At 46.2% G+C, this 27,557-nt stretch overlaps 1 protein-coding gene across 1 annotated transcript in view; it reads right to left on the bottom strand.

The window, feature by feature from the left end:
* Nucleotides 1-27,557, bottom strand: part of LOC122552376 (collagen alpha-1(V) chain-like) — a 290,918-nt gene that overhangs the window by 115,975 nt on the left and 147,386 nt on the right. Inside the window, exons 17-24 of the mRNA XM_043695125.1 lie at nt 24,113-24,166; nt 22,324-22,377; nt 19,429-19,482; nt 18,737-18,781; nt 18,599-18,652; nt 7,695-7,739; nt 2,319-2,372; nt 104-148 (exon numbers count right to left, since the gene is read on the bottom strand). Of these exons, the coding sequence (XP_043551060.1) occupies nt 104-148; nt 2,319-2,372; nt 7,695-7,739; nt 18,599-18,652; nt 18,737-18,781; nt 19,429-19,482; nt 22,324-22,377; nt 24,113-24,166 (405 nt within the window). The remainder of the gene's footprint in view (nt 1-103; nt 149-2,318; nt 2,373-7,694; nt 7,740-18,598; nt 18,653-18,736; nt 18,782-19,428; nt 19,483-22,323; nt 22,378-24,112; nt 24,167-27,557) is intronic.

Raw genomic sequence — 27,557 nt, 5'->3', positions numbered from 1 at the left:
GTTCCAAAATTACACAACTGTCCAAGAGGTGATAATGCCGTCCTGCAGTTGTCCTAAAGGGACAAGCCTCAATTTTGAAAATGAAGTCAATTTGAGAACTTACCTTCTCCCCGGGAAGTCCAATGGGGCCTTGGGGTCCTGGGAAACCCTGCAAGGAGAAAAGACAACTTTCTTTACAAAGAGATGACACATTTTTGATCTCAGAAAGCCTGTTTTGGTGAAGTGGCTCCAAAACCTCCTTAGCAGCCTGAGGAACAGATAAACCTCTGATAATCTGTCCCTGTGTCTGTGTGGGTTTCCTCCCATGGTCCAAAGATGTACAGGTTAGGGTGGATTTGGGAAGCTTAATTGCCCATTGTATCCAGGGATGCATAGGCTAGATGGTCATGATTAGATTAGATTAGATTCCCTACAGTGTGGAAACAGTCCCTTCGGACCAACCAGTCCACACCTACCCACCTAACCCACACTCTGACCAATGCACCTAACACTATGGGCAATTTAGCATGGCCAATTCACCTGACCTGCACATCTTTGTGACTGTGGGAGGAAACCAGAGCACCCAGAGGAAACCCATGCAGACACAGGGAGAATGTGCAAACTCCACACAGACAGTCACCCGAGGCTGGAATCGAACCTGGGACCCTGGTGCTGAGAGGCAGCAGTGCTAACCACTGAGCCACCATGCCACCCTACGTGATGTGGAGGAGATGGGGTGGACAAAGTTAAAAATCACACAACACCGGGTTTATTTGGAAGCACTAGCAGTCGGAGTGCTCTCCTTCACAACCACCTGAACAGATATAACCTCTGATTATCTGCCCCTGATAATCTGCCCCATAGTTAACTCAGAACTCCACTTCCTTGTCACTGGTTGGAACGCACTCAGCTGTTTGGGAAGCTTTTTAATTTTAAAAGCGCCACCTTACATTTGGTGACTCAATCTTTAATGGTGCTGAGGACCTGGAGACTGAGGAAGGGTCACCGGACTGGAAACGTTAGCTCGGATTTCTTTTCACAGATGTTGCACAGACCTGCTGAGCTGTTCCAGCAGCTTCTGTTTTTGTTTCAAGACCTAGAGTCAGCAGCTTGAGGAACATTGGGAACACAGAACCTGAGAAATGCAGCAACAGTGGTGTGATTACCCCTTTCACAAGCCTCTCTCTCTCAATGGATCTGCAATGTAATTTGATAATTAAAGAGGCATGACTCATTATTATAGAATCACCTACCAGCAAGGATTTAAAATTTAACTAGTTTATACTGAGTTTGATGGATGGAAGGGGATGGGCTGCCAAGAGAACAACAGGAGTCTAATTGGATCAGCATATGCTGGAGAAGGCATGTATCGAGTTTATTAAAGATTATGAGATTGCCTAGATCGTGGGACTTGGCAGAAGGACTACAATAGTCATTGCCAGTCCTGCGGATTCTTACTTTCCAATCATACCCCCAATTTTCAGTAACTGGGCACTACCCAGTCTCACCAAAGTGATTTATATAATGCCTTACAACATGTCACAATAAATACTGCCTAACACAGCAGTAGGGCTGGCACAGTGGCTCAGTGGTTAGCACTGCTGCCTCATAACATCAGGGACCCGCGTTCAATTCCACCCTCGGGCGACTGTCTTTGTACGTTCTCCCTGTGTCTGCGTGGGTTTCCTCCCATGGTCCAAAGATGCGCAGGTTAAGGTGGGTTGGCCACGGGAAATTGCCCATAGTGGTCAGGGATGCATAGGCTAGGTGGTCATGATTTGGAGATGCCGGTGTTGGACTGGGGTGTACAAAGTTAAAAATCACACAACACCAGGTTATAGTCCAACAGGTTTAATTGGAAGCACTAGTTTTCGGAGCATTGCTCCTTCATCAGGTGGTTAGACAAACCTGATCACAGCTACCTGATGAAGGAGTAGTGCTTCCAAATAAACCTGTTGGACTATAACCTGGTGTTGTGTGATTTTTAACTTTAGACTAGGTGGATTAGCCATAGTGTCGGTGACATTACAGTGAGCCGGTGGGATGTTGTTCGGAGGGTCAGTGCAGACTCAATGGGCCAAATAGCCTCTACCTGCGATGTTGGAATTCTATAATTGAACCCTGACAACTGGCCCCACTACTTTATTGAAAGAACAGTCGTTAATAAACAAATTTAACAGAACGTTCTCCCTTTCACCCCTTAATTTGATGTAGAACTTCAGAGAGCCAGCAGCATCCAACATGTCATCGAGAATGATACAACAGTAACTGAAGGGCATTTGATTTTCTCTGGTTAAGAGCCACTTCAATATTTTTATGGTACTTCAGTGTTTTCTCACCTGAGCTCCTGGATTGCCTTGCTGTCCTGGAGGTCCAGGTTCACCTTGAGGACCCTGAGGGTGGAAGATAGACAGAAGATAAATCTCTAATTATCCGGGCTTCAGCCCTGAGGTGCTCAGCTTGATTACTCACATGGATGAAAGCAGCTGGGTCTGTTCACTGTACAGAAACTCAGGCATGCAGCGCACTCCCTGATCTTCTCTGTAACTGAGAGACAAAGTGCAGCTTGTGCGATCGCTTTTTCATTCAGGCTGCTCTCATGGCCCTGAACTTCTGGTCATTATAATAACTCGGGAGGTGACAGGAAAGGAATTTTGTTTATTGGTGAACACCAGAATGGAACCACTGCTCATGCTTTACCTCGGCCTGGGACAGGCAGCTCTGCAGATTCATCTCTGCATCGACTTTATCTTTTAGTTTTATAAACCTATTTTCGAATCAACCTGCTCAGCAATGTTCTCACACACCACTAAAACAGGTGGGACTTGAATCTGGGCCTCTCAGTCCAGGAGTAGGGACACGACCACTCCACTCCAAGAGGGGCCTCTGGGTCTTCCCCCTCCCTACTTTTCTAGTCATCTGGTTCAGGGATGTTATTACACACTTCTCGAGCAATTGGGCTTTGAACCCAGGCATCCCAGTCCAGGGGTAGTGACATTACCACTTCACAGGAGGGCCCTGTTAAAGGATCCATGGACTAAGCTGGTATCCCTTTGCATTTTGTAATCATCCTGTCATTGATACTATTACACTACCTCTGGAACTGATAGAACCTGAACCCAGGTCTCCTGGCTCAAAGGTAGGGACACTACCACTGCACCACAAGGGGGCTTTGAAAACACCTTTTTTTTAACCTATTTTTCCAATCATCCTATTCAGAGATGTTATTACATAATTCTGGAGCAGGTGGGACTTGAAGCGAGGCCTCTCAGTCCAAGGGTAGGGGCACTACCGCCACACCACAAGAGGGCGCTTTGAGGTCTGCTTTATAAAGGGATCAGGTGATGAGTTCAAGCCGGGTAGGCCATTGCTAGTTACCAAGGGAACTCATTCTCATCGAGCTCCACAGGAGATTAATCAGGATTAATTAAGATTCCCCATGGGGTTATAGCAAAGTCACCTGTTGTTCCAACTCTCTGATTGACTCCCACACACTGATCTGTCCGTCCTCAGTTTTTCTGATGTTGCGATGATGCTAGGCATCGCCAAGGTTACATCATGCTCATCACTCGCATTTCGTCTGAAAGCAGGTCTACCATTCATTCAATCTCTCCTGTCTACCAACCTCTCCTCACTTGCTTGGTTCTATGGCTCACTGAAACCTGTCACAGCTCTGAGTCTTTCCCCAGTTCTGATGAAAGATCATTTACCTGAGATGTCGGATTAGACTTTAAAATGAAGTCGGGTGCAGGTTTGGAAATGTGTGCCCTAGAAATTCCGTAGTGGTTTCTCAACACATTGATATCTCCTCAGAAACGGTCCCCCGAAACAGCTCCTGGCAGACGACAGCCATCTGACAATCAAGGTGACCGATCCCGAAGTGCAAATTTATTTTATGGTGAGGGGGTAATTTTGTTAGAGCTGTAGGGGTCCCATGGTACATCAACGCTGGTGCCACAGGGGGGGGGTGATAGTTACACAGTGAGAGGTACTTCACTGACCTATCAGCCAATCAGTGAATGAGTAAAGTGGATTTCATTGCGTTGTTGTAGATTTGTCTTCCTGGAGTCTGAGCCCTCATTGACAGGTGCCCAATGTAGAGTGCTGAGTCAGTCTGAAGCTCTCTACCTTGGCAGAAAATCTGTGCTTTGGAGGTGGGTGTAAGGCACATTGGAGGTGGGGATATGTTGCATTGGAGGGTGTGAGGTGCATTGGAGGTGAGTGTATTTGAGGCTCTGTCTGAAGGTTGGGGCACTCCTCTCAGGATACCAGTTAATATTACTCCACAAGAGACACCTCCAACAGAGATTATCTGGTCTATCTAACTCTCTGTGATTACTGGGATCTTGCTGTGCGAACACCCATCGCCAAGTCTGCATGTATAACAGCTTGCTGCTCCTCATGCCCTGTGAATGACCTTGAGACTTTGTTGGGACTTGAAAAGCAGTTTGTGGATAGCTTATACCCAAATCCATGGAGAACTGAACGATCTGTTGACACATTTAAGGCTGAGTCAATCGCCCTTCGGAACTGCTGTGCCTTCAGGAATTCATCGTAATTTTTAGTCAACTTAAACCTGCCCTTAAAGCATCTACTGCGCACAAGTATTTCAAAAGCACGGTTATTACCTTGGAGAAGTAAACTTTTACTGCTTCAATGCAACTATGTAACTGGGAGGAAAGGAGAGTGCGAGAGCACACTTTTCATAGCCTGTTCACTTACCGGAGTTTGTCTTCATGTGCAATGGTACAACCACAATGTAAAATGCATGCTCTTAATAAAAAAGAGCAATCAGTACTGTACTGGAAACACAACAGGAGCTGTCAGTTTAGCCAGACCAAGGACTCAAGGGCGATTAGGGACAGGCAATAAACGCTGACACAGCCAGCAATGCCCACGTCCCAAATTAATATCCTGACTTGGAAATATATCGCCGTCCCTTCAGTGTCGCTGCGTCCAAATCCTGGAATTCCCTCCCTAAGGGCATTGTGGGTGAACCCACAGCAGGTGGGCTGCAGCGGTTCAAGATGTGGAGGTGCCAGTGTGGGGTGGACAAAGTTAGAAATCACACAACACCAGGTTAAAGTCCAACAGGTTTATTTGGAAGCATTAGCTTTCATAGCACTGCTCCTTCGCTATATCTTTTACTACAGATTCTGTGCCCTATGATGCTGCCCCACTCGCTACTTGATGAAGGGGAAGCACACTGTGCCTTCCAACTAAACCTGTTGGACTGTAATCTTGTGTTGTGAGATTTTTAACGCAGTTCAAGAAGTCAGCTCACCACCACCTTCTCAAGGCAAACGAGAGGACTGCAGATGCTGGAAACCAGAGTTTATTCCTGATGAAGGGCTTTTGCCCGAAACGTTGATTTTCCAGCTCGGATGCTGCCTGACCTGCTGTGCTTTTCCAGCACCACTCTGATCTAAACACCACCTTCGTAAGGGCAGCTTGGGCGATATATTTTGAACATTTTTTGATTGCCGTCATACATTCCCATTATTTTGCTGTTTTAGTGTCAGTGTGGAGCCCAGGGAAACATTGTCATGTTTTATGGTTAATCTGATCCGCTATCGAGGAAGTTTAAGAATTCCGATACTGATCATGAGAGGATGGTGGTGCAATAACAACTAGCCTCCGCCAGAGAAGCCATTGGGGTCGAGAAGTTAATTGGCAAAGACATCAAGGAGTCTCCAACCGATGGGTTTAAAACGCATTGAGTCTCTTCCCCGTCTCACCAACAGGTCCTTGTAAATCAAACTTGATCTGTACAGACCTGAACCTCTTGTCCTCAATTGAAGCATTAGAAATGATGGATTTGTAAAACGGTGGAGTACGCTGAGCTCTGTGGTTGGCTTGCCTATATCCAGTGGAACTATATTCATTGATCCAATGGGATGGGGCTTGTCACAATTCAGAATCAGCCTCAGGAGTCAGATCAGATGGTCCAATGGGCTCCCTTGTCCCAGAGGAACAGCAATGGGGAAGACCAATGTCTCACTTTGTCCTTTAGTCACACCTGACAACACAGAGGACTCTGAAAGAAGAGTTTTACTGGATGTTAACTCTCTCTCTCTCTCTGTATCCCTCTATCCACAGATGCTGCCAGACCTGCTGGACATGCTCTGTGTTTTTTTTCAGATTTCCAGCATCTGCAGTGTTTTGCCTTTATTCCTGAACGCTTCTGATTGTCCCTGGGAGCAGGCTTTGTCAGAGGAACTGGTTTTGGGTCATCCGTTTGTTCTGTACCTCCAAGGGAAGGGACATGGGGGGGAAAGGTGCTTTCTGGTGAAATGGGCTGAAAATTGGAGAGTGAAGTGGGCAGTCAGTGCTTCCTCTAAGTGTTGATCAGCATGGAGAAGGAGCCAAAGGAGGACAGTACATGGTAACCAGCAAGACGTTTCCTTACCCATGTTTAACCTGAAGCCATGAGACTTCATGGGATCCAGAGTCAATGCTGAAACCTCCCAGAATGGATTGCCATTGGAAGTGGTGGATGCAGGTACAATGACAACATTTAAAAGACATTTGGACAGGTGCATGAATATTAAAGTTTACAGGGATCTGTAAACGTGCAGGCAAGGGGGACTAGCTTACTGCAAGACACTTGGTCTGTTTTTATGCTGTATAACTCTATAACTGCAATTTCTCCACTCTCTGGTTAAACGGGTTTTTCCAGGATTCTCCATTGGTCTTCCAATCCCTCGCCTCCTCATCACCGTAACCTTTCACAAATGTACAATCCTCCGAGGTTTCAGCTCACAACTCATTCTGGCCTCTTGTATAATCCTGAGTCTCATTATCCTTGCCAACAGTTGCCATGCTTTCAGCTGCCTGGATCCAGGAAATCTCTCCCCAGATTAGCAAACCCCTGGACCAAACCTCTGGTTAGCTTTCCTGATGGTTGATGACATGACTCAATGCCGAGTTCAGCTTGAAATTATGCTATGAAGTACCTTGCAATGTCTCTCAGTATTAATTGGTGCTATGTGAATGCAATGAATGTTGTTATACTTATGAGTGAGTATCAAATATCAATGAATCTCATATTGATCTTCACTGTGCAGGGATCACTTTTCTCCACCTCGCCCATATTGAACTCTTTTTAAAGATATCAAAGTCAAGTCACTTTCAGCTTGCTTGAAATTAGAGGCAACTTGTGATTGTTGTTTTATTGGCATTGTGGTGCAGGGGCTTCTCACCATCCAGGCCAAAGCAGCCCGCTTGATTGGCACCACATCCACAAGCATCCACTCCCTCCAACACCGACGCTCAGTAGCAGCGGTGTGCACTATCTACAAGATGCACTGAAGAAATTCACCAAAGATCCTCAGACAGCTCCTTCCAAACCCCACAATCACTTCCATCTGGAAGGACAAGGGCAGCAGCCACCACCACCTTCAAGTTCCCCATCAAGTCACTCACCACCCTGACTTGGAAATATATTGCTATTCCTTCAGTTTCACTGGGTCAAAATCCTGGAAATGCCCACTTCAGGGCATTGTGGGTCAACCACAGCACATGGACTGCAGCGGTTCAAGAAGGCAGCTCACCCCACCTTCTCAAGAGGCAAATTGGGACAGACAATAAATGTTGACCCAACCAGCAATGTCAACATGAATGACTTAATTTTTAAAAATTGTTCCTACTCCTGGAAACATAAAGTCAATGTGGAAAAAATGTAAATCCAAGTCACATTTAAAATGACTCCTTACCAAGTTTCCTTTCTGACCTGGATGACCATCAGCACCTGTTATTCCCTGAAACAACAGAAAAAGAAATTCATGCATCTCCATCTCTTACTCTCCAAAGATGAACAAGGTGTTTGCATTGTTTGGTGCAGGCAGATTACTCACAAATCTACTATTCAACGATGATTAGAGGAAGAACAAACCTTTGCATGATTTTACAGATTATTTGTTCCCAACAGTGTGCTGGTTACAGGTACTTTTTTGAAAGGCTTAACCATTGGGATTGAGTTCCACCATTGGCCAATATCCTGTGAGTTGTTGCCTAACTGTCAGAATCTGTTGAGGTCAGATCCACAACATCAATTTTTATTTCCAAACATTATTAACCGTCGCAGCATTCAACAGGGACCTTTACTCGCCCCTTGGCTACAGGACCCAATTCTGATGGGCCCACTGCTTTTCATCATTTATATAGGAGATGTGAACATAGGAGGTATAGTTAGTAAGTTTGCAGATGACGCCAAAATTGGTGGTGTAGTGGACAGTGAAGAAGGTTACCTCACATGATCAGATGGGCCAATGGACTGAGGAGTGGCAGATAGAGTTTAATTTAGGTAAATGTGAGGTGCTGCATTTTGGAAAAGCAAATCAGAGCAGGACTTATACACTTAATGGTAAGATCCTGTAGAGTGTTGCTGAATAAAGAGACTTTGGAGTGCAGGTTCATAGTTCCTTGAAAGTGGAGTCAGAGGTAGATAGGATAGTGAAGAAGGTGTTTGGTATGCTTTCCTTTATTGGTGAATGCATTGAATGGAGGAGCTGGGAGGTCATGTTGCAGCTGTACAGGACATTGGTTCGGCCACTTTTGGAATACTGCGTGCAATTCGGGTCTCCTTCCTATTGGAAAGATGTTGTGAAACTTGAAAAGGTTGAGAAAAGATTCACAAGGCTGTTGCCAGGGTTGGAGGATTTGAGCTACAGAGAGAGGCTGAACATGCTGGGGCTGTTTTCCCTGGAGTGTCGGAGGCTGAGGGGGTGACCTTATAGAGGTTTATAAAATCAGGAGGGGCATGGATAGGATAAATAGACAAAGTCTTTTCCCTGCAGTGGGGGAGTCCAGAACTAGGGGGCATAGGTTTAGGGTGAGAGGGGAAAGGTATAAAAGGGATCTAAGGAGCAACTTTTTCACGCAGAGAGTGGTACGTGTATGGAATGAGCTGCCAGAGGAAGTGGTGGAGGCTGGTACAATTACAACTTTAAAAGACATCTGGATGGGCATATGGATAGGAAGGGTTTAGAGGGATATGGGCCAAGTGCTGGCAAATGGGACTAGATAGGGTTGGGATATCTGGTCGTCATGGACGGGTTAGACCGAAAGGTGTGTTTCCATGCTGTACATCTCTATGACTCTATATGATGCTGCATCACTCCCTGTGGTGCTTCCAATCTTGTAGCCCACCACAGTGATCCTAGTTTGAGGCTCAAACATTGCCGTGGCCCCTCAGTGAGAGAGAGAGTTGGGGAAAGAGAGCTGTCAGGGTGGGGACTGGGGACTGCAGGGAGAGAGAAACATGGGAGAGTGGGTTTTAGGATGTACAGGAGGAGAGAAGGAGAAACAGGGAGAGTAGAGTCTGGGGTGTAAAGGGGAAGAGAGTTATCATAGAATCCCTGCAGTGCAGAAGCAGACCATCTGGCCCATTGAGTCTAAACCAACCCTCTGAACTGTATGCCACTCAAGGCATCACAAGTGTACATCTGAATACTTACGTCTTCAATGTGATGAGGGTTTCTGCCTCTCCCTCATTACAAGCAGTGAGTTCCTGATTCCCGCCACCCTCTGGGTGAAAACGTCTTCCCCTCATATCTCCTCTAAACCATTTCCCTTTATCTTCAATCTATGCCCCCGGTCATTGATCCCTCCATCAAGAGGAAGTTTTCCTTCCTGTCTACCGTATAAATGCCCCTCAGAGTTTTGTACATTTCAATCACATGCTCCCTCTATCTCATCTGCTTTAAGGAAACATCCTCAATCAGTGTGGAGGAACAGCAGGATCTTGGGGCCCATGTCCATAGATCCCTCAAAACTGACACCCAAGTTGATAGGGTTATTAAGAAGGCATATGGTTTGTTGGCTTTCATTAGCTGGGGGATTGATTTTAAGAGCCTTGAGGTGAGGCTGCAGTTCTATAGAGTCCTGGTAGACCACAGTTGCTATATTGTGTTCAGTTCCTGATGAAGGGCTTATGCCTGGAATGTTGATTCTCCTGCTCCTCGGATGCTGCCTGACCGGCTGTGCGTTTCCAGCACCACACTCTCAATTCAGTTCTGGTCGTCTCATAACAGGAAGGATGTGGAAGCTTTAGAGAGGGTGCAGAGGAGATTTACCAGAATGCTGCCTGGACCGGAGGTCATGTCTTAGGTTGAGGGAGCTAGGGCTTTTCTCATTGGAGTGAAGTGGGATGAGAGGTGACTTGCTCGAGTACAAAGTGGTGACATGCATAGAGAGAGTGAATAGTCAGAGGGTTTTTCTCAGGGCAGAAATGGCTATCGTGAAGGGTATAAGTTTAAGGTGACTGGAGGAAGGTTTTGGGGAGATGTCAGAAGTAGGTTCTTTACACAGAGAGTGGCGGGTATGTGGAATGCACTTCCAGCAATGGCAGTAGAGCCAGATACATCAGGGACATTTGGACAGGCACATGGATGAGGGTATGTAGGTTAGACTGATCTTAGAGTGGGATAAAAGGTCAGCACAACATCAAGGGCCGAAGGGCCTGTACCGTGCTGTACTGTTCTCTGTTCTATGGGATATGGTGACGTCATGGTAACTTCACTGGAGCAGTCATCCAGAAGCCCAGACAACACTCCAGGCTCTGGGGTTCAAATCCCAATGTGGGCAAGCAATGGACCCAGAATACTTTTGGTTAACAGTCATCAGAACAACTATCAATTCATGGTGAAAACTGATCTGGTTCACTAACGTCTTTCCAGGAGGGAAAACTGTGCTTCTTACCCTGCATGTGTCTCCAGTTCCACAGCAATGCCCTAACTGCCCTCTAAGTGGCTTGCTAAATTATTTCAACCTAACTTCATAATTCCAGATTCATGAAATGGATTTAAATACCACCAGCAGATGTAATGGAAATTGAAAATATACTTCCAAAGTATCAAAAACAGAAAGTGCTGGAGCAACTCAACAGGTCTGGCAGTATCAATGGAGAGAGGAATAGAATGACACATTTTAATTCCCGTATGAATGTTCCTCAGGCCTGCTCCAGCTTCTCCAGCACTTCCTGGTTTTATTTCAAACTGAAATTTCCACAAAGCATTAGCTTAGGCCTATGGACTACTGAACCAGTGAGGTGAACACAACACCACCATTTCCCATCGTGTCAAATGAGACTAATGGTTTTTGTGAGGAAATGTGATGAGCTCTTTATTTTGCATCATTATTTAATTTATATAAAGTTACATTTACTTAAGTGAATTCGATCGGAATAATTGATGGGGAGCCAATGGCCGAGATGATAGAAAGATCCAGTTCAAGTTATTGTAAGGATGGAAGCATGTAATTGTAGTTCAGAGAAGGTTAACTGGATTAGTTCCAGAGATGAGGGGCTTGTCTTACAGAGAGAAACTGAGTAGTTTAGGCCTGTTCTCGCTGGAGTTCAAGAGAATGAAAGGAGATTTAATTGAGGTACGCAAGATGCTAAAGGGGATTGACAAAGTTAACATGGAGCAGATGTTTCCCCTTGGAGAGGGTAATCTGGAATGAGTGGTCATGGTTTTAGGATAAGGGGTGGCAGATTTAAAACAGAGACGAGGAGAAATTATTTCTCTCAAAGGGAGATTGAGTCACTCCCCCAGGGTGCGTTGGATGCTGGGGCAGGGAGTAAATTTAAGGAGGGGATCGACAGATTTTTAATAACTAAAGGGTTGAAGGGCTACGGGGAGTGGGCAGGGAAAGTGTAGGCCGAGATGGGATCAGCCATGATGGTATTACGTGAGTGGGGCTGCAGGCTCAGGGGGCTGAATGGCCTACTCCTGCTCTTTGTTATTAGCTTCTTAAACAACATCCCCTTGATTTCAGCTATTACAATAACACGAGATTGTGGAGTGTGGGAGTTACATCTGATGAGGGATCTGCTGACATCGACACTGCACAACACTGGACATCTGGAAATGGTGTCAATCAGATTTAGGAAAGGGGAAGGATTTACTTTGATGAGCTGGTTGGGTTTTTACCAAATGGCTGCTCAAAAGGCCATGCGGTTGAACAGCTGAAGGAGAGTGTAGAAACTTCTCATGGCATCAACTAATTATTAGTGGGTGAAGTATAACAATTGAGCTGCCATTAGCTTTGGCTCAGGAACTGGAGTCCACAGTTACAGAGATTTCTTTGTGAGTACAGTACAGTTGACTTTGCAATTGATTCTAAACACGGTCCAAGCATGGACTCTCTCTCACGAGCCATAAAGTTCACAGTGCAGACTTAATTGCAATGTACTTGACCCCAAGGATATAATGGTTACCCGATTATCCAATTTGTAATACTCTGAGAGAAAATGGCAGAGATTTCAAACTTTTTATGTGGAAATAAAGATATCTGTTACGCACTTTAATAAAGATAGGATTGCTGAGTGAAGGCAATGTGCCAGAAAAGCTTATGAAGCAGGACTTCAATTTGTTAGATAATAAAGTTCAACTTCAAAGGTTCACTAGTTCGGAGTTTTGTTTGGTTCAGTGATAATATTTTTATTTCATTCATGGGATGTGGGTGCCACAGGCCAGGCCAGTATTTATTACTCATCCCTAATTGCCCAGAGGGCAGTTCAGTGTCAACCATATAGGGATGCCGGTGGGCAAAGGTTTAATATCGGGGCAGGAGGTTTCGAGGGGAATGTGAGGAAACACTCTTTCACTCAGAAGGCGTAGGGGATATACAACTCACTGCCTGCAAGGGTGGGAGAGGCAGAAACCCCTCATAATATTTACCAAGTGTTTAAATGTGCACTTGCAATATCGAGACTAAGTCGTGGAAAATGGGATGAGAATAGTTAGGTTTTGACTGCTGCAGACTCGATGGGCCAAAAGGTCTTTTTTTTCTGCGTTAGAGGCCTCTATGACTCTTTGATCTATTGCTATGGGTCTGGAGTCACATGTCAACCAGACCAGGTAAGGATGGCAGATCCTCTTCCCGAAAGAGGTATGAGTGAACCAAAATGGGGACTTCCTGACAATGGGCATGGCCATCATTAGGGCTCTTAATCCCAGATTTGTCACTGAATTGAAATTCCACCACCTGCCGCAACCCGGATCTGAAGCTGGGGTCCCCGAGAACGTGACCTGGAGTCTGGTGTTAACAATAAATGGTCAAGTTCAGCTTCGCAGATTGGTAACCATCACCTGAACTATCGCTGGATGCACCGTGCTGCGTCCAAAGTGGGACGCAGAAGACAGAAACAGTTCCAATCTTGTCAAAAACCAGTTCTGCGGCCATCTGGAGTTGCGGACCAGTGCTGGTCACCTCCAGATTGTGCCTCTCATCCCGTATCGACTTTAAGTAAACATTGGCACTTCCTGGGGCAACCAGAGGTCCCCATCGTCAAGACAGCTAGTGTCCACATCTTTGGAACGCAGGATTCTGCTGTAGCCAATCGGTTTGAAAGGTATACTGGCCCCAAGGGAGAATATTTCTCATGAGTCAAGTGGGGACAGGGGTATGCCCTGCATCAGTGCCCAGAGCTGAATTATCATTTAGGTACGGGGTGGGATAAATGATAAACGTCAGACTGGTGCAGTCGGAAGGAGCTCTTTTGAGGCTGGGACTTGGGACCGCAGTTGGGCACTTTACAGTCAATTCGAACAGTATGGTGGCTCAGTGGTTAGCACTGTTGCCTCACAGCACTAGGGACCCAGTTTGATTCCAGCCTTAGGCGACTGTCTGGGGGGAGTTTGCACATTCTCCCTGTGTCTGCGTGGGTTTCCTTCAGGTGATCCGGTTTCCTCCCACAGTCCAAAGATGTGCAGGTTAGGTGAATTGGCCAACGCTAAAATGCCTGCAGTGTTAGGTAAAGGGGTAAATATAGGGAAATGGGTCTGGATGGGTTGCTCTTTGGAGGGTTGGTGTGGACTTGTAGGGCCGAAGGGTCTGTTTCCACACTGTAAGTAATCTAATCTAATCTCTAAATTGCCCCAGAGTGTTCAGGGATGTGCAGGTTAGGGACATTAGGAGTAATAAGGTAGGGGAATTGGTCTGGGTGGGACTCTCTTTGGAAGGTCAGTGTGGGATTTTTGGGCCAAATGGCCTGTTTCCATGCTGTGAGGATTCTATGAAGAGGGGCAAATGAGAGATAAAGTCACGTTGCACAGGGGGCAGGGTGATAAATAGGCCTGATAGTAAGAAAAATTGCAGAATGGTTGAACACTTTAAATAATTCACTGGGAAAGTGGGGCATTTCCTGAAGTCATGCTTGACAAGGTCAGCTGGTTATCAGTCGATGCAAAACTGTGCAGACTAGAGGCCTAATACTATGTTAGATTACAGATCGATACTAATAAATATGTTACGGGGTTGTCTCAGACCAGACTGTTAAATAAAAGAACCCACTAATTAATCATTCCTGGATATACGTGCACACTGTCTTCAAAACAAAATAAAACCTTTCATTCGAAAATGGGTCTTTCACATGAACAGATTTTTAGTGTATAACCAACTCCTGTTGAGATTCATTGGTTAAAATTGAAGGAAATGCATCAATAGTTAGGGTTACAGCATTAACTACGATCCCAGAGCAGCATGATGGGACTGGGTGGGAGGGGTGAGTGGGATTTAGGATGAACTGACGTTCCTAGAGGATGGAAAGCTAGCCAGTGGAATATCAGCACTGTCGATCCGAGAGACCAAAAGGCTGGGATTTCAGCCAGTACCCCTGGTGCTATGTCAGAGAGGCAGAGATGAGCAACGTTAGGTGGGTGGAATGGGGCAGTAATGTTGATGGAGAGGATTATTTGTTGTTGTTTCAATAAAATGTCACTAGCAAGGTCAACATTTAGTGCCCATCCCCAGTTGCCCCTCAGCGAGTGTGTCCTTTCAGCGGGCACTGAAGAGTCCTTGGGTCTGGAGTCACATACAAAGGGAAGGAGGGGCAAACATAAGGGGAATAGCAAAGGTCCTTTCCCGAAGGTGGGCACGTTCAAAACGAGGAGGCTTTTTTTAAAGTGGGAGGAGAAAGACTTAAAAAAGACACGAGGGGCAACCTTTTCATACAGAGAATGGAATGAACGTCCAGAGAAAATGGTGGATGTGGGGACAGTTACAACATTTAAAAGATATTTGGATAAGTACATGAACAGGAAAGGATTGGAGGGATATGGGCCAGGAGCAGGCAGGCTGGACTAGTTTAGTTTGGGGACATGGTCAGCAGGGACTGGTTAGACTGAAGGGTCTGTTTCCGTTCTCTAAGACTTCATGACAGATTTCCTTTCCTGATGAACATGAGAATCAGATGGAGTTTTACAACCATCTGGTAGCATTATGATCATCATTACGGAGAAGATTACAGATTTATTAATCAGGTTTAAATTGCAACCTGTGCCCTGGAGTTGAGCCTGCGGGCCTGCGCTCCTGGATTCATAATCCAGAATCAACACCACCACATTACTATTTCCCATTCTTCCGGAAACTTAAGTGAAGTTCAGATTGGATACTGAGACTCCTGGGTCGAGCTGTCCATCCTCAGTTACCCTGTCTGTAATGTGCAGTCAGAGCTTTGCCAAAACTGACTAAAGTTCGGGCTCCTTTACCCGGGCAGTATGAATGATCCAGTTCGGTAGGTCAATGTGAGATACTGGGACTCCACAGAATGTGAATGGCGGGGAAGGGGATCAGTTTGTGGATGAGGAACGGTGTAGTTATGGCGGCCGTGGGGAGAAGAGACTTATATCACTTGACCCAACTGATGGGATGCATTGTCGCAGCAAAAAAGCAGGAGATAAATCAACCCGGCAGAATTCCCCAAAACAGGAAGAAGGGAGCGCAGATTTTTTTTATTGGGACTCTGTGGGTTGGCACAGAGCTCTGGAACATGCTTGACTTATTAATGGGGATGAGTCACTGTTGACCCTGAACTACTGAGACCGCTGTGCAGCTGTACAGTAAAAGTAGGAATTGGCTCCATGTCAAGGCTCCACACTTAATCCGAAGAATGGATGGTTACCAGAGACACACATGTGCTTGTGTGTGTGTGTGTGTGTGTGTGTGTGTGTATGTGTGTGTGTGTGTAGCCACAATTTTGGCCTTAAGTTGGAAAGGAATTCACAGCTGAATTACTCCGACCATCCATGACAGTGAGCGATTGGGTTAAATACACAATACATAGTCAAGACAGTCAACAACAAATCAGCTCATACTTTGGTCAGATATTGAGAATTGTTAAAGTTCCCTAGAATGCTATACGTGCCCATGTAGACTGCATGGGTCGATTCTTCATCAAGGGGAAGTATTGAGGCACCAACATATAGCAGGAAGACACAAGGAGAATACTTCTACTCTTCGTATTTTTTCGATTTGCCCAGCTTCTAACGTCTGGGAAATAAATATGTACCCACAGGAAGGCTGCTCCTTCCTCAGAGTAGACTAGGCCAAGAGAGGGGTTGATGGAATAGTAATGGGAAACTATTACAATGGCTGAACTGTGACTAACCAGAGTGTGAGAATGAAAGGCAGTTGGCCAAAACAAAACATGCAACTTGATGAAAATGGAGTTTTGAGTGGTTCAGATTGATTTTTTTCTGTGGTTTGTACGTTTTGCTGATGTGACCCCTTCCCCCTGCCCCTGATTCAATTCCCATCCTTAATTACCCTTTGTTAAGACATTGGTAAGAAATTTGGAACATGCTGTCTGATTGGGTGACAGAGTCAGTAGGAATTTTCAAAAGGGAATTCCATAAATTCACAGGAGAGGAAGAAAAAGTGCCGGGATGTGGCAACGGTTTGGGGATTAACTGGATTGCTCTGTGAAAGATTACTCTGTGCAAACTGGCTCAGTGGTTAGTACTGCGGCCTCACAGTGCCAGGGACCCGGGTTCGATTACAGCTTTGGGTGACTGTCTGTGTGGAGTTGGCACATTCCCCCCTGTGTCTGCGTGGGTTTCCTCCCACAGTCCAAAGATGTGCAGGTCAGATGCTTTAGCCATGACAAATGCTGGGCTACAGGATGAGGATGCTGTTCAGAGGTTTGGTGTGGCCTTGATGGGCTGAATGGCCTGCTTCACCACTGTGATGATTCTGTGAAAAAGCCAGCACAGACTCAAGGTGCTGAACAGCCTCCTGCAATGTAGTACCATCCACTCTTTGCCCAAGTGCAACTTGGACATATCTCCTTGTGAATGGCACATTTTGATGTGGACTATCCCTAGACTTCATTAAGACTCTCTGTACATCAGTCTAGCATGTAGAGAGGCAGGGAACTAGACTTCTGAACCAGAGCTCGGAAACTACGTTTTGTTGTTAGGTGTGGGGGGACATTTGCCCTCCATTGAGTGTTGTCTTCTTCTGACATTAAAGCTGTGATCAAAGACCATCTGGAGAAGCGACAGGACAGGGCTCTCTATCTCATTGAAAAACCACAGAGTTCTTAAAGGACTTCAACAGACTGGATGTACAAAGGATGATGGTCACTCTTGGGGTTGGAGAACCAAGGAGGGGGCACTATCTCAGAATAAAGGGCGGGTCATTTAAGAATGACATGAGGAGGAACTTGTTCCCTCAGTGGGGAAGGATTCTCAGCCACTGAGGGAACAGTCAAAGAGACTGATATCTTTCTTGATACTAAGATGTGAAATGGTGATGAATGAATATGTGATACTTGCCTTTATTAGCCAAGGCAGAGAGATTAAGGGCAGAGAGGTGATTCTGGAACTGTATAAGATGTTGGTTGGGCCGCAGGTAGAGTATAGTGTGTAGGAGGGTGCAGAGGAGATTTAATCATTGAATCCCTACAGTGTGGGAACTGGCCCTTCAGCCCAAACCAACCCTCCAAAGAGTATCTCACACAGAGACCCATTCCCCTACTACTCTACATTTAACCCTGCCTAATGCACCTAACCTACACATCCCTGAACACTGTGGACAATTTAGCATGACCAATTGACCTAACCTGCACATCTTTGGATTGTGAGAAGAAACTGGAACACCCGAAGGGAACCCACGCAGAGACGGGGAGAATGTGCAAACTCCTCATAGACAGTTGCCTGAGACAGGAATTGAACCCAGGTCTCTGGCGCGGTGAGGCAGCAGTGCTAACCACTGCCACCACTACCTGGGCTGGAAGATTTCAGTGATGCAGAGAGATTGGACAGACTGGGGTTATTTTCCTTAGAGCAGAGGAGACTGAGACTGGGGGCAGAGGATAGGGATATTTAAAATTATGAGGAGCATAGAAAGGAAGAAAAAAATTCCCCTTGGGAAGGTCCTGGGGGACAGTGAGTATTGATTTAATGTGAGGTGCAGAAGGTTTTGGGGGGGGGAAATATGAGGAAGGGTGGTAGGAATCTGGAACTCGCTGCCTGTATGAGTGGCAGAGGCAGAACTATTTTAATGTGCACTTGTAATAGCAAAGCACACTGGGCTGTGGGCCAGGTGCTGGGCAATGGGATTAGAACGTTGAGGTAGTTGGTTTTGATCGACATTGTCTTGATGGGCCAAAGGGCCTTTCTCTGCGCTGTGAAGCTCTTTGACTCTGTGAAGGAAGATGGAGATGGTTGAGGTAGTGGGTCGGAAGTGAGGGGCTGAATGGCCTGCCGCCTGCAGGAGACCGCGCGGAGCTCAGTTCCCGAGGAGACTTTGAGGATTCCCCGCCAGCAGTAACGGGTTAGGCCGAGCAGGCTTGGAACTACAGCGAGCACATGCACGCGATCGGAAGGTCTACCTGCTGTCCGGGCATGCCAACGTGTCCCCTCGGGCCTGGCAGTCCTCGTGGTCCCTGAGGGAAGGAGGCAAACACATCATTAATGTCGACCTTGACCATGTACGAAACAGCAAGACAACCTCAAAGAGCTTTACTGACCGGTTCACCAGGTAAGCCTCTCGGTCCCACTGATCCGTCGCCACCCTGGAAGATCAAGAAGGAGAGGGAAGCAATCAGTAACAAATCCAGGTCCCTTTGCCAGTTCCTCAGTGTGACACTGGAAAAGCACAGCCGGTCGGGCAGCATCTGAGGAGCTGACGTTTCGAGCATACATTCCTGATGAAGAGCTTATGCCCCGAAACGTTGACTCTCCTGCTGCCTGACCTGCTGTGCTTTTCCAGCACCACACTCTTCGACTCTGATCTCCAGCGTCTGCAGTCCTCATTTCCTCATTGGCTCCGTTTATATTTACTAAGCAGAAGCGGATCTTTGAAGGATCCTGGCTGGGAGAGACAGAACAGGGGAGGACACAGTGCACGACCTTCCTCAAGTTCCAGGGCTCCCTGGCAACACACGATCTGTTAAAGGAGCCCCCAGACAGGAAATTTCCAACCGCCAGCTGACAGACTGGTAATCACCTCCTCACCGGCGTCTGAGTCTCGGTAAACGGAAGCAGCAGCAGAGAGATCGCGGAACACAGGATGTTAAACAAAATCACACGTTGCGCACATTCACTGACGAACATGGGGAACAGGAGAATGCCATTCGGCCCCTCGAGCCTGTTCCATCACTTGGCTGGGTACACGGCTGTGTAGTTTATGAGAAAGCCTGTGACTTTGCGTGGCACCTACCCGTACTCCATTCTCTCCAATTGGGCCGAGTGGTCCCTTTGGACCAAAGTTCCCCTGAAAGAAAGACAGGGTGTTAATACAGCAACATGACACAATGCCTATGGTCTGTCATACCCAGGTGTTCCCGCCTCACCAGAGTCACGCTCGCACATTGGTGCCAACTCAATCCGAGAAATGCAGCTGGGGTGACATGATGGCTCAGTAGTTAGCACTGCTGCCTCACAGCGCTAGGGACCTGGGTTCGATTCAGGCCTTGGGTGACTGTCTGTGTGGAGTTTGCATGCTCTCCCCTTGTCTGCATGAGTTTTCTCCAGATGTTCCGGTTTCCTCCCACAATCTAAAGATGTGCAGGTTAGGGTGGATTGGCCATGCTAAATTGCCCCATAGTGTTCAGGGGATGAGTGGGTTTGGTGCATTGGTCAGGGGTAAATGTACAGTAATAGGGAAATGGGTCTGGGTGGGGCACTCTTTGGAGGGTCGGTGTGGACTTGCTAGACCGAAGGGCCTGTTTCCATACTGTAGGAATTTGATGATTCGATGAAGTGTATTAAGATTTGTTCCTGACCTACCCCACCACCGACAGAGCCGAACCCCAGCACTGTGCAATTTATCATAAACAATGAACATTTGGCCATTCAGCCCCTTGACCCTAACCTATCATTCAATAAGATCTGATTTTAACCTCAACTCAAGTTTCCTGCCTATCCCCCAATAATCTTTCATCCCCTTGGTCACCAATAATCTATCTGACTCTTAAAATTATGCAAAGAATTTGCATTTTGAGGAAAGGAATCCCCGAGACTCTTAACCCTCAGAGAAAGACATTGCACTGATACCATGGTTACAACTCAATGTTATTGAAGCCTAGTGGTTTCTGCTTACCTCGATAGTGGGGATTTGGTCCTGTATGGCAGAGGCATCTCTCTTAGACTGGACTGCCCCTGCTCTGAGGCTGCTGCAGTTCTGCTTTATCGAGCAGAGGCTGGGTCTGATTTGAAAACAGCAAATGCTGGAGATCACAGCGGCAGGTCAGAAAGAGCAAGCTAACGTTTCAAGTCTAGCTGAGCCTGACGAGTTGTCATCTCCAGCATTTGCTGTTTTTACAGATTCCAGCATCTACAGTAATTTGTGCCTACCCTGGGAGAACTATTTTAATGTGCACTTGTAATAGCAAAGCACACTGGCAGGAGTTTCAATACCCTCTTTAATTAACACACTAACGGATGGAATACTGATCACTCGCAGACAGTGAGGATCTTCCATCCTCTCCTCTCAGAATCCCGGGAACGAGTGTCAGAGTTTCATCATTACATTATCGACATTGAATTCTCAGTATGGTACACCCATCTCCTGGATGAGGCTGGGCTGAAGCAGACAGCAAGAGACTTGTGAGGCCTTGATCATATCTAGAATGGGAGAGCACAGCAATTCAGGCAGCATCCGAGGACAGGCAAAATTGGGCAAAAGCCCTTCATCATTCCTGATGAAGGGCTTTTGCCCGAAACGTCGATTTTGCCTGTCCTCGGATGCTGCCTGAATTGCTGTGCTCTTCCAGCACCACTGATCCAGAATCTGGTTTCCAGCAGCTGCAGTCATTGTTTTTACCTCTAGAATGGGAGGTCAACTGAGAGGGATGAAACAGGGGCAGCTTCTGAAATGGTGGCATTCTAAGCCAGATCCCCAGTATGTCACTCAAGCTTCAGAATTATTAACCCAGAGACAATGCCTTCCCTTTTGAAAACCCCTACTTTAACTAATTAATTCATGGGATGAGAGTGTCACTGACAAGTTCAGCATTTAGTGCCTATAAGGGTCAACCACATTGCTGTGAGTCTGGAGTCACATGTAGGCCATACCAGGTAAGGATGGCAGTTACCTTCCCTGAAGGATGTGAGTGAACCAGATGGGTTTTACTGACAATTGATTCATGGTCATCACTAGATTCTTAATACCAGATATTTTTTATTGAATTCAAATTCCGCCATCTGTCGTACTTGAACCCAGGACATCACCTGGGTGTCTGGATTAGCGATATTACCACTAGACCATCACCACCCCTGCACCTGTCTGCACCACCCGATCGGACAATGTGTTCCACATCTCTCACCAACACCTTCTCAGAAAGGAGTTAGGGATGGGCATTGAATGGGGTGGGGAGTGGAGTCAGATCAGCCACACATACAACCCATCCAATCAATGGCAAGCCATTGAGATGATAAATGTTCCACTTGGTGCTGAATCATCTAATCTCCCTTACAATAACAATGCTGGTACTGCAACCATTTTATTATTCAGCACCTATGGGCACCAGAAATGTACCAATTGATCAAATCAAGAGGTCCATATAATCAATGTAAAAACACCCACTAAGTAATAGAATCATAGTCACATTGCTAGGCTTTATTTACAGCATACGTCACTTCAATAAGAATGCAACTTTGCCTGAAATAAAACTTACTGGCAGAGAGCTTTCTCACTCGCACCCTCAACTAACTACTCGCAGATTGTGACAATAGAGTAAATGCTGCGGTATTTCAGGGATATAACCTTTAACTAGACTGGTGGTACATAAGGTGCTGGTTAAAACAAGGTTTGCTCTCACTTTTTTGGAATGAGTGCTCCCATAAAAGTCAGCTTCCTATCCAGCAGAAAGTGCTTAATTAACACACCATACACGTGTGAGGTGAGGCAGTGTTGCGTTTGACAGTGATGGGTGGCCTGCCAACTCTCACATCTCAGCGTTGGCCACCTCAGTCAAGAGGCAGAAACTGTGGCCACTGTATCCCAGCGTGCGGGAAGGAAAGCAGGCATTAAACAAGGAGAGAGATGAGTTCACTAGACCCGAGACCATTTCTCCAAGTGACAGTCCGAGCCAAGCGTTGATGTTTCCCTTACCCTGTCGCCTTTATTTCCAGGCAGTCCGGGGAGCCCGTCAAATCCTCTGTTGCCCTGTTGCAAGAAAGACAACAACGTCTCATTAATCTGTGCAATGATACTGACAATCCAGTCAATAGACACTGCAGGTCAGAGCAAGCACAGATATGAGCCCCTTTCCTCACGGCCTCCTCCAATCTTCTCCACCCAACTCCACCCTGCACCACCCACTCTGCTGAGAGCTCCTTGCAAGGGTTAGCAAGGATCAGATGGACCAAATGGCCTCCTTCTGTGCTCCGTCACTTCAAGCCAAAGTGGGTTGATGCATTCCACTCCAGCTGGTTGCTACACAGGGAGGGTCCCGGACAATCACAAAGGCCAACCTCCCATCTATCAAATCCATCTACCTGGCCCACTGTCAAGGAAAGGCCACCAGCATTCTCAAAGATCCATCCCACCCTGGCAATGTTTTTCTACAACTTCTACCATTGGGGAAAAGGTACAGAAGCCTGAACACACGCCCCAGCCGGTTTCGGAACAGTTTCTACCCTACTGTTGTTCGAATAGTGAATGAACTCACAAACTCTCAACATTTGCCTGGACCTGTGTTTTTGTTTTTGCCGCTATTTACCTATTATTCACTTATCTATGCAACTTAACTCTGTGATCTGCCTGTATTGCTCACAAGACAAAACTTTTCACTGTGCCTCGGTACACGTGACAATAAATTCAATTCCATTCAATTCAAGAGAACCTCCCATTAAGAGCATATGTGGACCCTGAGTAATTTTAACCATTAAAAATAAACGTTTTGTGCAAACTGTACCCTGGTGCCACTTTCAACTTCAACCATATTCAAATGAGGTTTTCATATGCTAATGTAGTGCAGAAGGGAATAGGAATTCGCAGTTAGAGCGAGCTACAAATCAATCACAGTTTAATATTCCGTTTAGAGGAACAACTCCAGGGTCTGCTGCCAGTAACTGATTAGATCAAATAATTGCACAATCTGTACAATATTCTGCTTTATTCTGATTATTATTATTCCGCAATTCTCTCATCGTTCCGGGATGAGAGTCTGGAATATGGAAACCTCAGCTTGATCAGCTGCAGCTTTCACAGACACAGCCGAGCAAGTGGTCTCAGCTTTCCATGGAGTCACCTCCTCCCTCTGTCGGCCAGACCTTCCATTCCTCTCTCCCTCGGCTTCCCCTCAAATCCACTCACCTTCCCTACCACCAAACCTGCACCCCTTCCCCCACAACCCAATACCCCATGGTGGCCACTTCCACATCCTCCACTCTCTGGACAAAGTCACCCCCCCTCCCAGAGGGTTTACTCATGACCAGAGTAATTTTGCTCTTCAGCCAAAAGACTTCCTGCAGCTTAAAATGCTTCCGTTAGTTTGGAATGGGTCTGCTTTAGCTTCTGAAGTGATCCCAATGCTTAGAAGCTTGTCACAGAATCCCTGCAGTGTGGCGAGGAGGCAATTTGGCCCATCAAGTCTCCAAGACGGAGGAGTGAGCTGGGAGCCAGCAGCAAAACTCTCACGGATTCCCGTGTCGGCAATTGTCACTGTGCCGAGGTTCGATCCCCGGTGGGAAAGTGCACATGGAAGAGGGGAGACAACTTCCAGGAGAGACGTTAGTGCACCCCAAACATCTTCAAACTGGCCCCTTGCTGCTCAGTCATGAGAATCTCATCTCCATGCACCATGTCGATCAGCGCCAGGGAGAGATTCCACTCATGCCTGGAACTAATCTTTACCCCAGCATGACACTCACCAGGCTTCTCTGAACAAAATACTAACCTTTACTCCTGGCTCTCCTGGTAAACCACGGATTCCATTCACCCCAGGACGTCCCTGTTCATGGGAACAACAGAAACAAGAGACTGCCTTTACACACTGTTTTTGTTTTTACCAGGACTGATAGTGACCAAGGTTTATGCCCATTCAGGAAAGAACATTTGCATTTTAAGACTTCATTTCGCATCGACTCATAGATGGTTACAGCACAGAGGAGGCCAATCAGCTCATCAAGCCCAGGCTGACAAAGATCTGACTAGATTAATCCCATTTCTCAGGCTATAGCCATGCATGCAAATATCTAACTACTGCTGAAACATCACGAAAGCTTCTGACTCCAGCATCCTTTCCAACAGTCAGTTCAAGATTCCCATCACCCTCTGACAGAAAATAATTCTCCAAAGCTCTTACCTTAGTCTTCTACCTTAAATCTATAGCCCCTGCTACTAATGGGGGAGAAAAAGTGCCTTCAGAACATAGAACAATACAGCACAGAACAGGCCCTTTGGCCCTTGATGTTGCGCCGACCTGTGGACTTTTCTCAGCTCGTCCCCCTACACTATCCCAAAATCATCCATGAGCTTATCTAAGGCTTTCTATCCTTTCTATCCAGCCTATCTGTACCCCACATAATCTTAAACACCTCTACCAGCCTCTTCTCAGGCTTCACTGCTCCCAGCGTATCCAATCGTTCCTCATAGCTCAGACTCTCCAGTCCAGGCAGCAACCTGGTGAGTTTCCTCAGCACACTCCCTCATGCAATCGCATCCTTCCTAGAATGAGGTGTCCCTGATCTGCAAAGTGTGCTCCAGCCAGACCCAACCACCATTTTATAGCCTTCCAAATAAACACAAACTACTTCAGGCCTGAAGAAGAGTCTTTGGACTTGAAGTATTAACTGTTGCTCTCTCCCCAGACCTGCTGAGTTTCTCCAGCACTTCTGTTTTCATTCTGGCATATCCTTTCTGGTCTTGTATGCCTCAGCCAATAGGCATGCACCCCATATGTTTTTTGACTGACATTGTTGCCCCAGCAAATGTACCAGTCTTTTCATGTGCACAAATGACAGATTGTTTTCCTTATATTCATTTCTGGGATGTGGGCATGGTTGGCTGGGCTTACAGGACATGGATGAAGCCCCTTTGGGAATACTGTATCTAGTTCTGGGTGCCTTGTTAGCAGGACAGGTATTATTAAACAGGAGGGGGTTCAGAAAAGATGAACCAGGGTGTTGCTGGGAAGGGAGGGTTGGAATAAGGAGAGGCTGAAACTTTGTTCACTGGAATGTAAGTGGTTAAGGGGTGACCTTCCAGAGGTTTATAAAATCATGAGGGGGATAGATGAGGTGAATGACAGTTGACTTTTCCCAAGCATAAGGGATTTCAAGACTCGGGGTCATATTTTTAAGGTGAGAAAAGGAAGATTAAAAAAAGACATAAGGGACTATTTTGTGTGGTTTGTGTGTGGAATGAACTTCCTGAGGAAGTAGTGGGTGCAGGTATGGTTACAATGTTTAAAAGTCATTTGGATAAGTTCATAAATAGGAAAGGTTAGGAGTGATGTGGGCCAAGTGCATGCAGGGGGGAGTGGTTTACTTTGGGAACATGGTCGGCATGGACTGGTTGGATTGAAGGGTCTGTTTCCATGCTGTATGACCGTCTGACTCTATGAGAAGGTGGTAGTGAGTTGCCTTCTTGAACCGCTCCATGTGCTGTGGGTTGACCCATCACGACATTAGAGAGAGAATTTTGACCCAGTAACACTGAAGGAACAGCAATATATTTCCAATTCGGGATGGTGGCTCAGAGAGGAAATTGCAGGGGTGGTGTTCCCATGTATCTGCTGCCCTTGTCCTTCTAAGTGGAAGTGGTCGTGGGTTTGGAAGGTGCTGTCAGGGGAGATTCGGTGAGTTACTGCAGTTTCCCTGGCACTGACGAGGCAGGAATGATAAACATGCAGTTTTAACTTTTGCCAAATGCCATGGTGAAATGCCTGGGACAGAGGACACAGATTTTAAGATGATGTACAAACAAAGCAAGGGTGATGTGAGGGAAAACTTTTTTTCACAGAGCAAGCCATGAGGGGCTTTGGAAATGTGGTGGAGGGCACCGGGTAATTATTTGGATAGACACGGTGTGTAGCTGCTGGGGTCAAGACAAGGAGGTTGGCATTAGGGGATAGAACAGCTACAATGGGCCAAATGGCTTCTTTCTGTGCTATAACAATTTTGTGATTCTGTCATATGGAGGGAAGGAGGGAATCTGTAACAGAGACTTCAAATCTGAAGTGTCTGCTCCAATTTCTTTCCATATGCTGAGTATAAATCATGGATTGCTCAACATATTAAATGTGAAATAGGATATTTTCCGTCCTTAATGGTAAGGCCTGTTCCTTGTCTGAACTTGTCATTGTCGCCACCACCAGATTCCCCACTCCCCTCCCCCACCACCACCACCGTTCTGAATTGGTAACATAGATACGAACGGGTTAAGATATCAATTTAAAAAGAAGTTTATCACTCAGAAAGATATTTAGTGAGTGTGATGCTTTCCCTGGCTGGGCAGAAGAAGCAAAACTGCACAAGATGAATGTTTAAAGTGCAGTTGGGTGCTGGGAGGAATGACATAAAGACTGGAGGTGATAGGTTTAGATGGGCTGAATTACCTATTTTCAATCTTGATTTTTCTTTCGTTACAGTGCAGGAAAATAGAAACAAGTTATTGGATTGTTGGATGGACCTCTTTAATGTTAATGTTGGTCTCTATCTGCACCTTCTGTGTGGCTGTAACACTGTATCCTGCACTCTGTTCTGTTACCCTGATGCACCTGTATAGTGCGATCTGCCTGGAAAGCACTCAGAAAACACTGTTCCCTGTATCTCAGTACACGTGACAGGAATAAATCAAATCAAATAAGCCATTGTTTTGTTCTGAATGCAATCATTAAACTTGGTCAAGTAACTCCTTCAGTGTATGTCTTAATCAACAGCAGGACAGCTAGTTTATAATAATTTACTGAGCTTTCCTCAGAATAAAGAGTTGGTTTTATGGACCTTAAATTAAAATTGTGAGGGTGCCACTGTGAGTGGGTCATCGTTGCTGACTGCACCAGCAACGTGGACTGTCCTTAACTCGGACTTCATTAACGGCTCTGATTCGTGGACTACATAAAAGACTAACCATCATTCAGAGGCAATTTCGATATTCAGGATACTATTAAATATGGGCAGGAGAGAGACAGTCAGAGAGACAGAAAAAGAGAGAAACAGAGACAGAGAAACACAGAGACAGAGAGAAGACAGAGAGAGATAGAGAGACACAAAAAGAGAGACAGAGAGAGAGAGAGACATATAGAGACAGAGAGAGAGATGGGAAGACGGATTGACAGAGAACGAGAGACAGAGACAGAGAAACACAGACAAAGAGAGACAGAGAGACAGAGAGAGAGA

The sequence above is a fragment of the Chiloscyllium plagiosum genome, chromosome 8 (assembly GCF_004010195.1).
Source record: "Chiloscyllium plagiosum isolate BGI_BamShark_2017 chromosome 8, ASM401019v2, whole genome shotgun sequence".
Classification (NCBI taxonomy): domain Eukaryota; kingdom Metazoa; phylum Chordata; class Chondrichthyes; order Orectolobiformes; family Hemiscylliidae; genus Chiloscyllium; species Chiloscyllium plagiosum.
This window is presented reverse-complemented; position numbering and strand designations above follow the sequence as displayed.